This window comes from Harmonia axyridis, chromosome 6 (assembly GCF_914767665.1).
Source record: "Harmonia axyridis chromosome 6, icHarAxyr1.1, whole genome shotgun sequence".
Taxonomy (NCBI): domain Eukaryota; kingdom Metazoa; phylum Arthropoda; class Insecta; order Coleoptera; family Coccinellidae; genus Harmonia; species Harmonia axyridis.
Window position 1 is genome coordinate 997,366 of NC_059506.1, and position 13,860 is coordinate 1,011,225.

At 32.8% G+C, this 13,860-nt stretch overlaps 2 protein-coding genes across 5 annotated transcripts in view; one reads left to right on the forward strand and one right to left on the reverse strand.

The window, feature by feature from the left end:
• Positions 1–2,632: 2,632 nt before the first annotated feature.
• The window catches only part of LOC123682618 (stress-activated protein kinase JNK), a 112,366-nt gene continuing 101,138 nt past the window's right edge, over positions 2,633–13,860 (forward strand). For all 4 annotated transcript variants that reach the window (XM_045621351.1, XM_045621352.1, XM_045621353.1 and 1 more), the window contains exon 1: positions 2,633–2,825. The gene's annotated coding sequence lies outside the window, so the exon portion shown is untranslated. The remainder of the gene's footprint in view (positions 2,826–13,860) is intronic.
• LOC123682619 lies at positions 10,537–13,039 on the reverse strand. The gene is made up of 5 exons (XM_045621356.1): positions 12,933–13,039; positions 12,600–12,656; positions 12,316–12,495; positions 11,966–12,194; positions 10,537–11,513 (listed from the first exon to the last, which is right to left on the reverse strand). Exons 1-4 carry the CDS (start codon positions 12,979–12,981, stop codon positions 12,115–12,117), a joined length of 366 nt encoding a protein of 121 aa, XP_045477312.1. The 5' UTR covers positions 12,982–13,039; the 3' UTR covers positions 10,537–11,513; positions 11,966–12,114.

Here is a 13,860-nt window from a genome sequence, read left to right on the forward strand (position 1 = left end):
GATGAGATTGGTAACAGATCGTGTGGCATGGAAAAACCTGGAAGAGGCCTATATCCGGCAATGGATGGACACGGGCTGAAGAAGAAGAAGAAGAAATATCGATATTTCTACTCTTACATATTTCGATAAAGTGTCAGAAAATATCGATACAATATATATCGATAGTTTTCTATCCCTTGCACATCCCTAATCGAATAATCGATTCATCTTGAATTTTTCCTCGCACTATGCTAATAGTACGATACTTGTCCAGTCCGAATTTCATTCTCACGTCTTTCGAAAAATTTTGCACCAGTTTGGCCATAATATGCAAGGGATTAATTATTATTATTATTATTGGCTGAAAATTAGAATTGGTCTTTTATAAGAAAAAAAAATCGAATATCCCTAATAATGATATACAGCTTCTTACAAAGCGAGGTAACATATAATTTTTTTTTTTTTTTTGAACTTCAATATTATATTAAGCAGCTATATGCCAACGAGAGGGCAGTCAATTAATATTTTGCTGGTGCTCTATTCTATATAAAGACATAATAACACTTACAGTCTAAGGTAGAAATAAATCCAGTGAAAAGGACCATAGAAAAACCGATTAGCAAAAACGCATTTTCAGCAGTGTCGCCGAAAAATGCTCTGCTTCAGGCGCCAAAAATATTCGACCAGCCTTGGACAAATTTGCAATAATAGTTCTCTAAACTAAAACGTTTTTGGGTCGCCGAGAAGCATCTTCTCTGCCGGCAATGGTGAAACTGGGGAAAAAATTTGCTGGGACAAATTAGTTATGCGAAGAATCGAAACAGTGTGAGAATATGTCTCCCTCCTTGGCCCAGCTTTGTCGATTCTTCGTATATCTTGGGAATTAGGCTTTCCACAAACGACATTACAAGGTATTTTGCATAAGGACTCAGGTCTTGAAGGCTTCTAAAGTTCATTTGACACAATAATTCAAGCCAGCATGGTCGATCACCATCAGCGTTTTAAGGAAGAGCAATAAAAAAATTGAAACAATGAAGCAAGTGTCGATAAATCTTCTCTGATAGGGTTTTTGAAATGCATCAAAAATGATCTTCAATGTTGAGAACCATTTCCACCTCGGAGGCTACTTTAATAAGCAGAATTATTAAGCCCTTACGTATTTGTATGTTAAGAAAATCACCATTTCATTAGTGTGTTCCTCAAGGGCTTAGAAATAGGGGGGTACTGGGGAGAATTAACCCTCCCTCCAAGATATCCAAAATAGGAAACTGCGAATTCTAGCCAAGACGAAAATTTTTCCATAAAATGAACCAATAATCATTTTATTCTTCTTTGAAATTCACACGGCAGTAAAAAATCGGACCCTTTTACGGTTTATGAGTTTTTTATCGCTTTCAAATTGAGTACTTTTATTGCACTACGAGCAAGCCTATGTCCGAGGTTTATTATTTTTCTTTATCTATCCGGTTTGTCGGCCTCTTATTTGCCATCTGTGATTTTTGCATTCGTCATCAGTATACATACACATACCCGTTTTTTTCGGTTTTTTGTATCATTCTCTTCACAAAATTTCAATATTGTACTTAGCAAAGAACTGAACTGAGGAATTCGCATAGAAAAATTGTCTGGGATGTGTTGTACCATTTCATTCAAATTGCAATTTATTTGTGAAGACATCAGTTTTGAATCGACTATATCTACATGGTAATCCTAAATTGGATATTCATTTCTCATAGAAGCTTCCCTTCACAAGATAATTAATTTAAATTGGCCATAGATATTCCAATTGAAAGTTTCAATATGCTAATTTTGAATGCAAATCCACAGGGTGATATTTTTTCTGGGATTAGAACCAGTTATCAAGGAAGGGTGCCTGGTTCTTTCTTTCATAACTAACCGCTGGTAGTTTAGAAAAATGTAAAAAGAAACTTCGGTCCATTAATACACTTTTTGGGTTGTTATAGTTTTATCGTATATGGTATTGATTTAAAGAAAAAACAATGCTCTAGTAATTCTCAGGAAAATCCAAAATGTTATGAAGATCAAGCTAGTAAGACTCTAATCTAGGAACATCCAGTATAAGGTTAAAACAACCAAATTGGTAATAAAAAATTTTTTTCGAGTAATTTGGTCCAAATCGTTTGTTATCAAACTTCTTTTTCACACATTACAGATATGTGTAAACGTTGTGGTCAAAAATTCTTTTTTTTCGATTACCCCCCTAAGAAAAAAAAAAGATCTACGCCCATGCTTTGAATGTTGTTTCCCTCTATTTTTGCAGAGAAACGCAGTTTTGATTCAATTCGATAGTACTTATTATACGTGTATTTGGGTATTCTCATTTTAAAAAGGTCTGTAAAATGAGAAAATAGTAGGTAGGTACTTATTACAAAAACTCTATTGGCTTCCAAGGTCTTTTAGAGTTCATAAGACTTAATCCAAAAATACCAAAACGATAAAACTGGTTCAAATATCAGTTCAATCAGGTTGAGCCAGATTACCCTGATGGCACTCTGTGTCGACATATCAAAAATTCACGAGATGGATGAAAAACGAGTTCAAGTTTAACGTTTGGCTTTTCCGCATGCACGGCTTGGTGGCGCCATCAGGCGGTTTCGCATCGAATGACGTCAATCACCCCCAACGCCTGCGCCTTGCACAGCGTAGCATAGGCAAATCAAAATGCCAAAATATCTAAAAATCCTCCGAGAACTCTGAATTTTCTGTCGTAAGATGTGTTAGTAAATTCCAGCGATTGTTTCATGTTTTGTGTAAGAGTTTACGTTACTTGAAGTGTCCGGTTGAAGACCATTCACACGACGTGACCTGCGAGTCGGTTTCCTAAGGTAAATTGTTATTTCTGAATTCATACTTAGGATTTTGATGTTACTGCTTACCGTCAACCACTATATCCATGAAATCGATTATGCTGACACTTTGGTCGAATAGATTTTGTATGTGGATTTGGGCCAGATCTAGGACAAATGAGATTTATATACTTGGATTTTAGAAATGGACTCGAATTCGTCTTCATTATAAGGGGATGCTAAATCAAAGTCAAGATGTTTGTAGGTTAGGACAGTTAGGTTATATGTTTTGTATTTCCCACAATTCTACGGGGTGTGCCCCCAAAACTGTCATTAGTAATTCGTATTTCATTTGTTTACGAATCGACTGTTTACCTTTTCGATCTATATTGAATTATTATCATATCTCATTCCATTATTATTTTGAGAATTAACTCTTGAAGAATTTAATAGGAATAAACAATTGAAATTATTATTTTGATAATCTCCAGTTCCACAAAGTCATTCAAAAAGAATGGGATTAGAACTAATTATCAAGGCCTTTTCGTAAATATGAGAGTATGACTCACATAATCATAATTTCTTCCGGTTTGTTATTGAGTACTTATATCATACTGAAAACAATGAATGCTATGGTTCAGCTTTTTTTTTGAGATTTTCAATATTTTCTCTTCTGGAAGCGGTAATATATTTTCAAATGAAGATAATATTTATATAGGTTATATTTCATTCATTTTTCATCTCTTTATCGAGATTTTCCAGTTGACTGCATATACTAAATTTGAGATTTAATCACAGTGCAACTGTAATGCGTTAATAATTTTTATCAAATATGAAATTGTTATTGAACACAGCTTGAAATGGATTCTTTTCTGTACAATACCTATATTATTCAAACAGGAAGAAAAAATTATGAAATAGAAATAATCACATTGTTCGAAAGAACTAATGTATTACTAAATAATATTTCTATTAATTTCCACAAATATTTGTGGAAATAACTTCGTTTTTATTTCATTTACAATGAATTTCCTCTAAGTAAAGATCGAATCCATTAAAAATATTTCTAGGTATTTGCTATAAAAAGCTATACAGAATGAATGAAAATTGCATTGAAACAATCTCACTCCCTTACCCATCAACATTTTGACATGTCTATTCAGAGTCGAATTTTCATAAAGTATAGAATCTGAGAACATTATTAAGATGATGTGAATTTCACAGAAATATTTCATTCATATTTCATTTATTGATTATGTTTTTCAGATTAGATATATGTAGGTATTCTGGATAACATTTAACTGTGTTCTGAATTTATTTCGATTAAACCTTTTGTTGGAGATGGTTGATGGACTTTTCTATATTTTATTTCTACATCAGAAATGATGATAATATGAAACAAATAGGGATCATTGATCAAAAACAATGCAGACAATTTTAGATAAGTCTTTGGAATCCATATATGATTACGACCTCCGAAATTTGTACAATTTAAGTATTGGCTTTCACTCAAAAGTCTATTACCTATTTCGTCTTTCGAGTGATTTTTATTGATATCAAGATATGCAGATCAGTTATCATTGAGTATTTATTAGAACACGGTACATTGAACGCCTGATATATGCAGGCTGCAACCCACATTACAAATAGGTACCTATTCTAATTTTCTGATCTTCTATGGAAGATCTGAAAATTAAAATGGGTAATTGTAAATAATAAATAATAGACCTGATGTATTCCGAGAATACCTCGGAATACATCAGGCGTTGAATTTTGCTTTAAAACTTACATTTGCAATCATTTGGATAAATTATATAAAAGAATTTCAATGGAATAACTCGAACTCTTATTGTCTCATGTCTTTTATCGTACCTTTTTCACTCCTATTTTCATCGTTATTCATAGGTCAAATTGAAAAATTTCGGTTTTGGATAATGGAAAAGGTGGTTCAATTTTTGTTTTTTTTTTTTTTCATTTTATTATAGTCGGCTTCCATAGATGACTGAACGAATTCTTCAGAGCAACTTCAATTTTCTTGTTCATTGAATTCAAGTTGAGTTTTCTTCATCGTCACATTTCACCAAATAAGGCTCAGACACAAGGGCGTAGATCTTTTTTCTCTTTGGGGGGGGGGGGGTGACCAAAAAATTCTTTTTTGACAACTTTTACTCATATCTTATGTGAGAAAAAGAAGTTTGATAACAAAGTTTGAACCAAATTTCTCGAAATAATTTTTTTTATTCTCAATTCGGTTGTTCTTACCTTATTGTGGTTGTTCCTGAATTGAAGTTACGTAGAAAAATGAGAGAATAAAGAATGTTATGCTTTACTTTATGAGCACACACAAAACTATTGTATTTTTGTCCACCCTGTACCAATTGGAATCAACATGTGATACATTTCTGGAATCAGCTCAGCTGGAGTAATCGGAAAATTGAGACAAAATGGGGGTGTCTCATTTGAGAAAAAAGACGGAGACGTCATTACTGGAAAGCAATTCACCCTGTATATTAAATTATTATTTTGAAATACGGTAAATTGAAAAAAAAATCGACGTATTTCAGGATTGAGTGATTTCCGATTCAATATGTGAATTTGAATATTTAGAATTCGATAGTATCCCTTTCTGTCGAGTTTATAGTAAGCTGAATAATTTTTATTTTCTGGATCTACCTGCTCAAATCCAAGATTTGGCAGCTTTTGCTCTCCTAGTGTCATCGGTTATTTCACGTCGTTTGGCGCGCTTGAAGTTTGTTTTCTGAATTTCTGATATATTTAGGTATTTATTTTGAGTAAATATGTAACGTTGATTCACTATGGGACCTAAGAAGTGCGTTCTTTGTGGAGAAACTCGCGAATTGAGTCAAATATCATATCGCTGGTATGTTTTCATTTCCACTAACTAACTTCATGTCAAATTTGATAGTTCATGTTGGGGACAAAATTTTCTTACTGAAAATTACATATGCTCCCTCACCTATGTTTATTGCTCTGAGGGCAGAATGAACGGATTTGCCATAGAATTTGAGAAAAGAATGTACATAATATTCGTACAGAAGGCTCATTTCTAGAGATGAGTCATTTCTAGATCAAGTTGTGAAACGTGAACGTTACTTTATGATATCAGTGAAATTAAAGCCTGACTTGATCACTGTTTAGGTTGCTTGTTATTAATATTTGTATGAATCACCCAAACCTTAGTTCGTTTATCTTTACAACTCGAATTGGTCATTCTTATCATTCAAAGCAAAATTATTAAAAAATTATTATGAAAATATCCATTTTTCTTACATTTTCAACTCTTTTCCTTATTTCAGATTTAGTTAGGAACGTAAAAGAAGGATATCGATTTTTCAAATGTTTCCTCAAATTTGAAGAGGTGGTTTTGAAAGATAATTTCAACTTGCATAAATTACAAGTAGCATAATTTACATCAACTTTTGTGAAGAAAGCCCAAAGATTGCTGGTCTTTCGCCTGTTATTATTCTTTCGCCTATTATTATTATGTCTCTGACGTGTTTTCGTTTATTTTTTATAACACAGAGTACCATTTATTGCTTCGATCGGCAACTTCAATAGAGAAAGAATTTCTTTGGGGTTGTTTATCGAAGATAAAGCATAAAATTAGAATTTTATTGCCACCACCAATTATGCAGTAATTCAGTAGTTATTATTTGTTTGTAGCAAGTATTTATTGTTTAACTAGTCCTACAAAACTACTTCCTAAAGCAGGCGAAGTTGCCTACGATGCTGGGATTGTCATAAAAATATGCAATTATGTTAGTCGAAAAAGGTTCCGAAGCAATAAAAACATCAGGCTGCCTTCATAATTTACGATTGCAGCGGACGATGATATGCCCTGAAAAGATCTGTGAAATGTTCAAACGTGATTCCGTTACGCTCTGTATTCGTTTTTCGGAACCGTGACTACCTGTGACATTCTGATATCAGTGATTAAATCACAGTTTGTGAAATATCGCTCTTCTCTACTCATTTCAACACTCGTTCATTTAAAAAAAACGCCACTTTGTGGCTGATTTTTTAATTCTTAACTCGTAGAAGAATACCAATGCCCTCTGCACTTGTATCATAAACAACTATTCCCTGACAGAAATTTCTCTGACCGTCAGAGGAAAAATTCGAGCCAGGATCCGAGTTGAAAATGGAAAATCCCCTATCCCCCCCACTATTAATCGTGTTCCTCTCTGTTCTTACAACTAGGCATTATGTCGACTTCCTCGTTATTGCCGAATGCTTGGCGATAATTCTTGTTTGCTTCCGTTCCCCGCTATGCCCAACAATCGCGTTTACGAGCCGGGGCCTTTCGCTTCTTCCTTTTGGTTCAGCCCCGTTCCAAATTGAGCTAGAAGGGCTTTTATCCCTTTTCCGCGCTTCTTGCACGGTTCCTTTGCGGATGTTGGTCCTTCGAGTATGGCAATCCTTCGAAAAGACTACTGCGCCGTTTTATTTTTGAGTGCTCGTTTTCCGACAAGATCGCTTTATCATTTCGTTGAAATGTGCGTAATTTTCGCATTTTGTGCCGGGAATGGTTTAAATCTACTGGGTTATCCATGTCGTGGCCTGGATTTCAAAGCCCTGGTTCAATGACATATGTCAAACATAACTGTCATCCGAAACGTCATATGTTCAGTTGAAAGTAGAAAACCTGATGTGTCTACTAATGGTGGATTTATGCACAGTCCCTAAGAAGTATAAATTAAGGACTAAACCTAAGAATTAAGTGGCGTTTATGCACTCTCTTGTTAGTTCTTAGTTAAGGCATGCGAACTACATTTACTGCGTTCGGTATATGTCAGACCGTTCGCACCATTCCCACCGTAAGCTCCCTAAGCTTTCGGCAAATCACACCTTTCGCACCGTCTGCACTTTTCTGCGTTCGGTAAATGTCAACCGAATGCACCGGTGCTTAACCTTTCGCACCGCCTAGGTAGACGGAGAAAAGGGTGCGAATTGTGGACCATAGATTACAATAATATTAACATAAAAATGAAGAAAAGAAGTACGCCAAATTCTGTGGGATAGGAATTTTTGATTTCAAGAGGTTATATTGAACACAAATAAGTTTTATATTCAGGACAACACAAATGAAAATTGGAGGCTTCACAATAAGGAATAAATTTATTTTTATAGAGGAGACTAAACCGGGCATTACAAATATTACAATTGAAGCCTTTTTGATTATATTAATTTTTTTTTTGAAATCCGGTAAATCGTATTAAGCTTTGAGCCTAAAAAATAGAAATTAAGGATTGGTTTGAAAATAGGTACATGCATCGGTTGTCTTTGAACATCATGCACGAATCTGAGAATTTTGGAAATACAATATTCATGAATTATAAGCTTATTATGCAAAATCTCTTTATATATTTAAAGTTTTTCTTATGTTTGTATATGTTAAAGGCATTTAGGAAACAAATATTATTATTGAAAATAAAGGTTTATTTAACGAAGTACATAATTGTATCTCAGCGAAGAAATCATCCATGTTCAAAGAATAGATTATAAAATTCCGTTTACTCTCTTCTAATTGATTCCCTGATTGATGATACATATTTTCGATGTCTACAAAATTTACAACTTTTTCATTAAGTGGTTCATCAACAATATCCTCAGGATTATCTCCTTTCAACTCTTTCAAGATGAACACATTATGTGGAATATATCCTGATATCACGAGGAGACAAATTAGATGTAGTCTGGCCGTCTCCAATAATTTCAATCGACGAAATTGCTTTTTTTCTTTTCACAAAACACATTAAAAAATGCTTCGATATCAGCTCCGTTAGCTCCGTCATCGTTCGGCAAATCAAGAACGCACCTATTGCTCCGTGGTCACGTGACCTATCAACCGTTTACACCATAGACTTATTATCCTAAGGAGACGACACATCCCCGTACTGGGACTCGCTTTGTTGTGAAGCAAACATTCACATTGTTTGGATAAGGACGGCTATAGTACAGTTAACGAGTGAGACAAGGATGAACAATTCTCTCAGCTTCGAGTCGGCAACACTGCAAAAGAATTATCTGTTGAAATTGAAAACACCATCCATGGGCGTGCGAAAATCTTTTTCCCATTTTATTGAATGCAATATTTGGGCCGCGTAGGCGAAAAGTTGGTCGATATTTGTTTTTGAATATATATATATTTTAAATATTATTTTTGGGTGGATATTATTTATGTAATTTAGAAATTGATTTAGTTGTCTGGATGTTTCAGAAAGGAAAGCAAGTTTATGTAATTTACAAATTGATACCGAAAGTATATTTTTACCACTTATTTTGAGTTGAAAATTTTATTTTTTATATAGGACATGAAAATATCTGACATTAGGCCCACTTCTCGCAGATATTTTCATGTCTTATATAGAAAATAAAATTTTCAACTCAATAAATTACCGCCAAAAATATACTTTTGGTATCGATTTGTAGAAAACATACGATGCTTGCCTTTCTGGAACATCCAGGCAACTAAATCAATTTCTAAATATACTTAAATAATATCCACCCAAAAATAAAATTCGAATTGGAAAAGGAAACAAATAATCACATAACATTCTTAGACCCCAGCAAGCAACTTTCAATATCACAGTGAACCAAAAACTTGCTTTTAACGTGTTTAGAGATTTCAGCATTTCGATCAATGATTCACATAGCTTTCACCTTTACCATTATCCAAAGTAAACCGCGAAACCGAAATAGAACCATATATATAAAACCAATAGCTGCAAACAATGGGTTCAAACATGCAATTATAGAAAATTTAGTTAAACAGAAAATATCAAAAATCAAATATACCCCATCATAAAAAACTGAAAAACCAAAAAATTAATTTCTCTCTTGTACTTTGGTGATATAAATGATAATAAATGAAATATCATCGTTGTAATTTAAAGCAAAAGATTCGATTCAACCCCAAACACAAGTAAATCAGGAGTTTTTATGAGTTAACATGTTCAACTTGCAATATGAAATATATAGGACAAACAGGTCGACGTTAATTAAAAACTAGATTTAACGAATATCGAATAGATTTTAACAAAAATAAGTGTCTCTCCACCTTTGCATAGATAATAATCACCCTTTCCCCACAATTGACTACATGAAAATTATACATGTAGAACAAAAGGCAGGAGACTCAACTATTTAGAATCCACTGAAATTTATAAGTTATTGAACAGAAATAGTTTTTAAATTATGAATGAACAAACAGAACTGTGTTATTCTAAAATATTCAAATAATACCTGAAATTTGCTTAACAGTCAAAAATGTTTCCTGCCTACCGAGTTTTATAGCCATTTCTTGATTTTTTCTATTACTTTTTTGTACCTGATTTCACATAAATACTCTGTACAATTTGTAGAACCTTCAATTTCTGAAGATAAACTTGAAATAAGTTCCAAACTCCGCAGGTACACAATATAATCTTCAAATTGTTAATTAATATCCAATTTTATTGGTAATAAAAATAAAACATGTTTTGAATACGGTATTTATTATAGGATCCCCTATTTTTCCCAAATTCTGAGGAAACTGCGAATTATTGAATATTTTAGTGAGTATAAGTTACCAACTTCAGACTTCAATTTTTATGGGTATCCTTGAAGGAAACATGCTCTAAACAAATAATTTATTTTTTCGAGGAACAATTACATATTATGGAATTAGGGCCTACAGTTTTTGACAAGATTTAATTTCTTGACACATAACAAAAAAAAAAAAAAAACAATTCATAGCCTTGAAGTAACAAAACTTCATAATAATAATATTTATTTACATATGTACTACATCACATTGTACACTATAAATATTCAGTCAATAATTTTCACGGTTTGTCATAAAAATTCAATCAGGTTTAAAAAACAAATTACATACACAAACATTTTAAAACTCTTTTAGGCTGTATATTGTGTTCTGCAGCAATAATTCCTTTACTTTTTTATCGAAACTTTGTTCATTTAATCTTTTGATGTCATCAAGCAATTTATTGTAAAATACAAATAATACAAATGGTAGATACAGATATGGCATATTTAATTGAGTTTAGTATATCTGAGATATTTAATTGTATGCTGATGCTTGACTAGATACCTACAGCTCCCAAACAAATGATTTATTTTTTCAAGAAACAATCAATTACATATTATGGTATCAGGGCCTACAGTTTTTGACAAGATTTCATTCCTTAACACCTGACAAAAAAAAACAATTCACAGCTAGTTGTTATTTTGAACTAAAACAGAGTTAAATTTTAATATACCTACATATAATTCTGATATTGTTTTGTTCTATTGACTTTTCTCGATTAATGTTTCAGTATAACAAGTTTTCATTCAATGAATACAAAATCATAACATTACACTAACCTATAACCAGAATCAAGAATAGATAGCCAATCAAAAATGAACAAACTAAAAACTTCTTACAATACTTTTGAAATGATATTTGAATAATCAATGCATCATAATGGAACATATGTACCCTTTGGTAAAACCAGGAGTACCATCAACTGATCGATACCATTTGGATATTGTTCCCAAATGTGGTAAACTGTCATTGAAGGTTTTTCTAACATAGTTATATGCCTTCGGTGAATAAAATGCCAAAGTCAATGCAAATGATCGCAAGCTTGGTTCATATTTTTGCCTTGTGGGGCCTCGCAACATTCTCTTAAACAAATCTCCAGCTGTTTTGGGGATTGATGCCTGTAAAAATTAAAATTTTCAATCAATAAGAATAAATAGAGAATTGTGATTTGAAGGAGTCAAGCTCAATGGCTCTTGCCTTGAAAATAGAGAACTCAGGGGCACAAAACACACACTGGTTCTTTTTAGGTTACATGCCTGTGTTCCGTGCTTCTTAGTTACTCACACGGTCAAACCGAAAGTCGTAATTTTATACAGATATTAGTACCTATATATATATATATATATATATATATATATATATATATATATATATATATATATATTCAAATTGATAGAAACAGCCTCAATGAAATGAAACAAATGTTCCACTATAAATTCTATGTCAAAAACTTTAAAACTATCAATATTTTTTATCTATATTGCAGAAAAGGTTATTGTGAAGAAAATTTCAATAGTTATGTTAAAATATTAGGTTGGTTAGTTGAAAGACTTTTTTCATAATTGCTTACCAATAATGTGTGTTCTGATTCCTCTGATAAACGAAACTTTTCATTCAAAAATGACACCAAACTTTTCAATGATGTTATTCGAAGCCTTTGACGACGGACCTTATTTTGAAGAGAATGTATTCTCACTTTTTGTTTTCTGACAATTTTCTTTATACCGTGAAAACTTTTCCTTCGCTTCTCTGGTGTCGAGAAATCACTGCTCGACAAATCGCCAAAATAGCTCCTCTTTCTGTAATGAATAAAATTTAGTCAACTCTTATACTTCAATATGCATATGATGGGATGATTCATATTATCAAATAACATTGTGGAAATTTTTTTTTAATCATGAAGCTTCCTGAAATACCTACCTTTTTTTTCTTGGAACATTTTGGGATGATGGTTCAACAAAAATTGTCTTAGAAAGTTCGTTTTCACACTCTGAGGCTGTAAGAGTAACTGAAGATGAAGCAGTAAGAGTTGCTCAAGATGATGATGAGCTTTTAGACAGAGCTTCAACATCAAACTGGTTACTTGCCACTCCAAACAACCTAAAAATAGCAAGTAAATAAAAAATTATCCAGAAGCAATTGTTTGAGGTTAAATGGTTAAGATGTGGAAGCAAAAAATTTTAATTTTTGTCTCAAGAACTCACATTGTCTCTGTAGTTGGGCTGATACGACTATCTTCTTGTTCGGATACTGTGTCTGAACTGAAAAATATTTCCGAAACATTAAAAATAATATATATCGATACTAATAGTAGAATGAATATAAAGACTCAGTAACACCATTATAAAATCAAGTATGTTTAAAATAGTTACTATTTATATTATATTATTATCACAATAAATTATATATATATATATATATATATATTCTTTTGAGATAGAGCAATACAACAAATTATCAACATCAAACAACAAAACATATTGTGTAGAAATAATCTCAGTATTAGCAGAGGAATATTTTTTTTTAAATCATATTACCTTTCATTTGAAATCTCGAATGTTGTATGATAAGGTAATGGGACAACATCTGGCTTGAGGAATTTTCTATTTGGCCTTATTTCAATATTGTCTGGATTGAAATGGTTCGAACAAATAAATACTAACTTCTTAGTGAAATTAACGCTTTCAAATCCAAGGAGCGAAGCCCAAATTCCTCTCTTTTCGGTATCAGATGGAAATCTGAAATGAATATTCAATCACATTATTCTAATTCTACATAATTTTATCTACCTACGTCACTGGATTATATGACATTTTTTTACTTACTTATGAAAAGATAAATCCGGATGGGAAATCTTACTTTTCTTACAAATTTCACACTGACGAATCATATTTAAATATATATTCAATTAAATTCAGCCTAAAACGCTCAAATCACGAAATAAATATTAGAGCACACTAATTTATTTCCTTAAATCTCCTTAAATATCTCAGGACTCGACCTGACAACGATGCAACCAATGTGACAGACCACGTGAAAGAAACCTGCCATCTTGACAATTTGCCGTCATAAAATAAGAACAGTGTTGCCGCACTTCCCTAGACGCCGAATCATTCAAGGGTTGCGTTCTTAAATTTACTCCGAGTAAGCCGTGATACTCGAAGAGCATACTCGGAGGAAGGAATAGTACGTTTGTGAACGCTTTTGAGTAATCATAGCTTACTCGGAGTAAGTTTAAGAACGCATAGACATGAACTGCGGACGAAGTTTTGAACCGAAACATCAGCCCAAATGATAAATCTGGCAACAGTGCTTTCCATCAGAGAAATAGACCAGATTACAGTCGGCCAGTACAAATAGTGGACTAGTGAATGTTGGCCTCACTTTCAAATGTAAACAATCAGGTCTCTTTTGATACGTCTATGGTTTACACCTTACACCGCACGCTCCGCACCGGTGGGCGTA

Excerpts from the sequence above, each read along its gene's own strand:
- LOC123682619 (XM_045621356.1), bottom strand. The coding sequence starts at position 12,981 with ATGTTGTCCCATTACCTTATCATACAACATTCGAGATTTCAAATGAAA. Across the intron at positions 12,496-12,599 it reads AGCCCAACTACAGAGACAAT|GTTGTTTGGAGTGGCAAGTA; the intron begins GTGAGTTCTTGA and ends TGCTATTTTTAG. Across the intron at positions 12,195-12,315 it reads AATGTTCCAAGAAAAAAAAG|AAAGAGGAGCTATTTTGGCG; the intron begins GTAGGTATTTCA and ends TATTCATTACAG.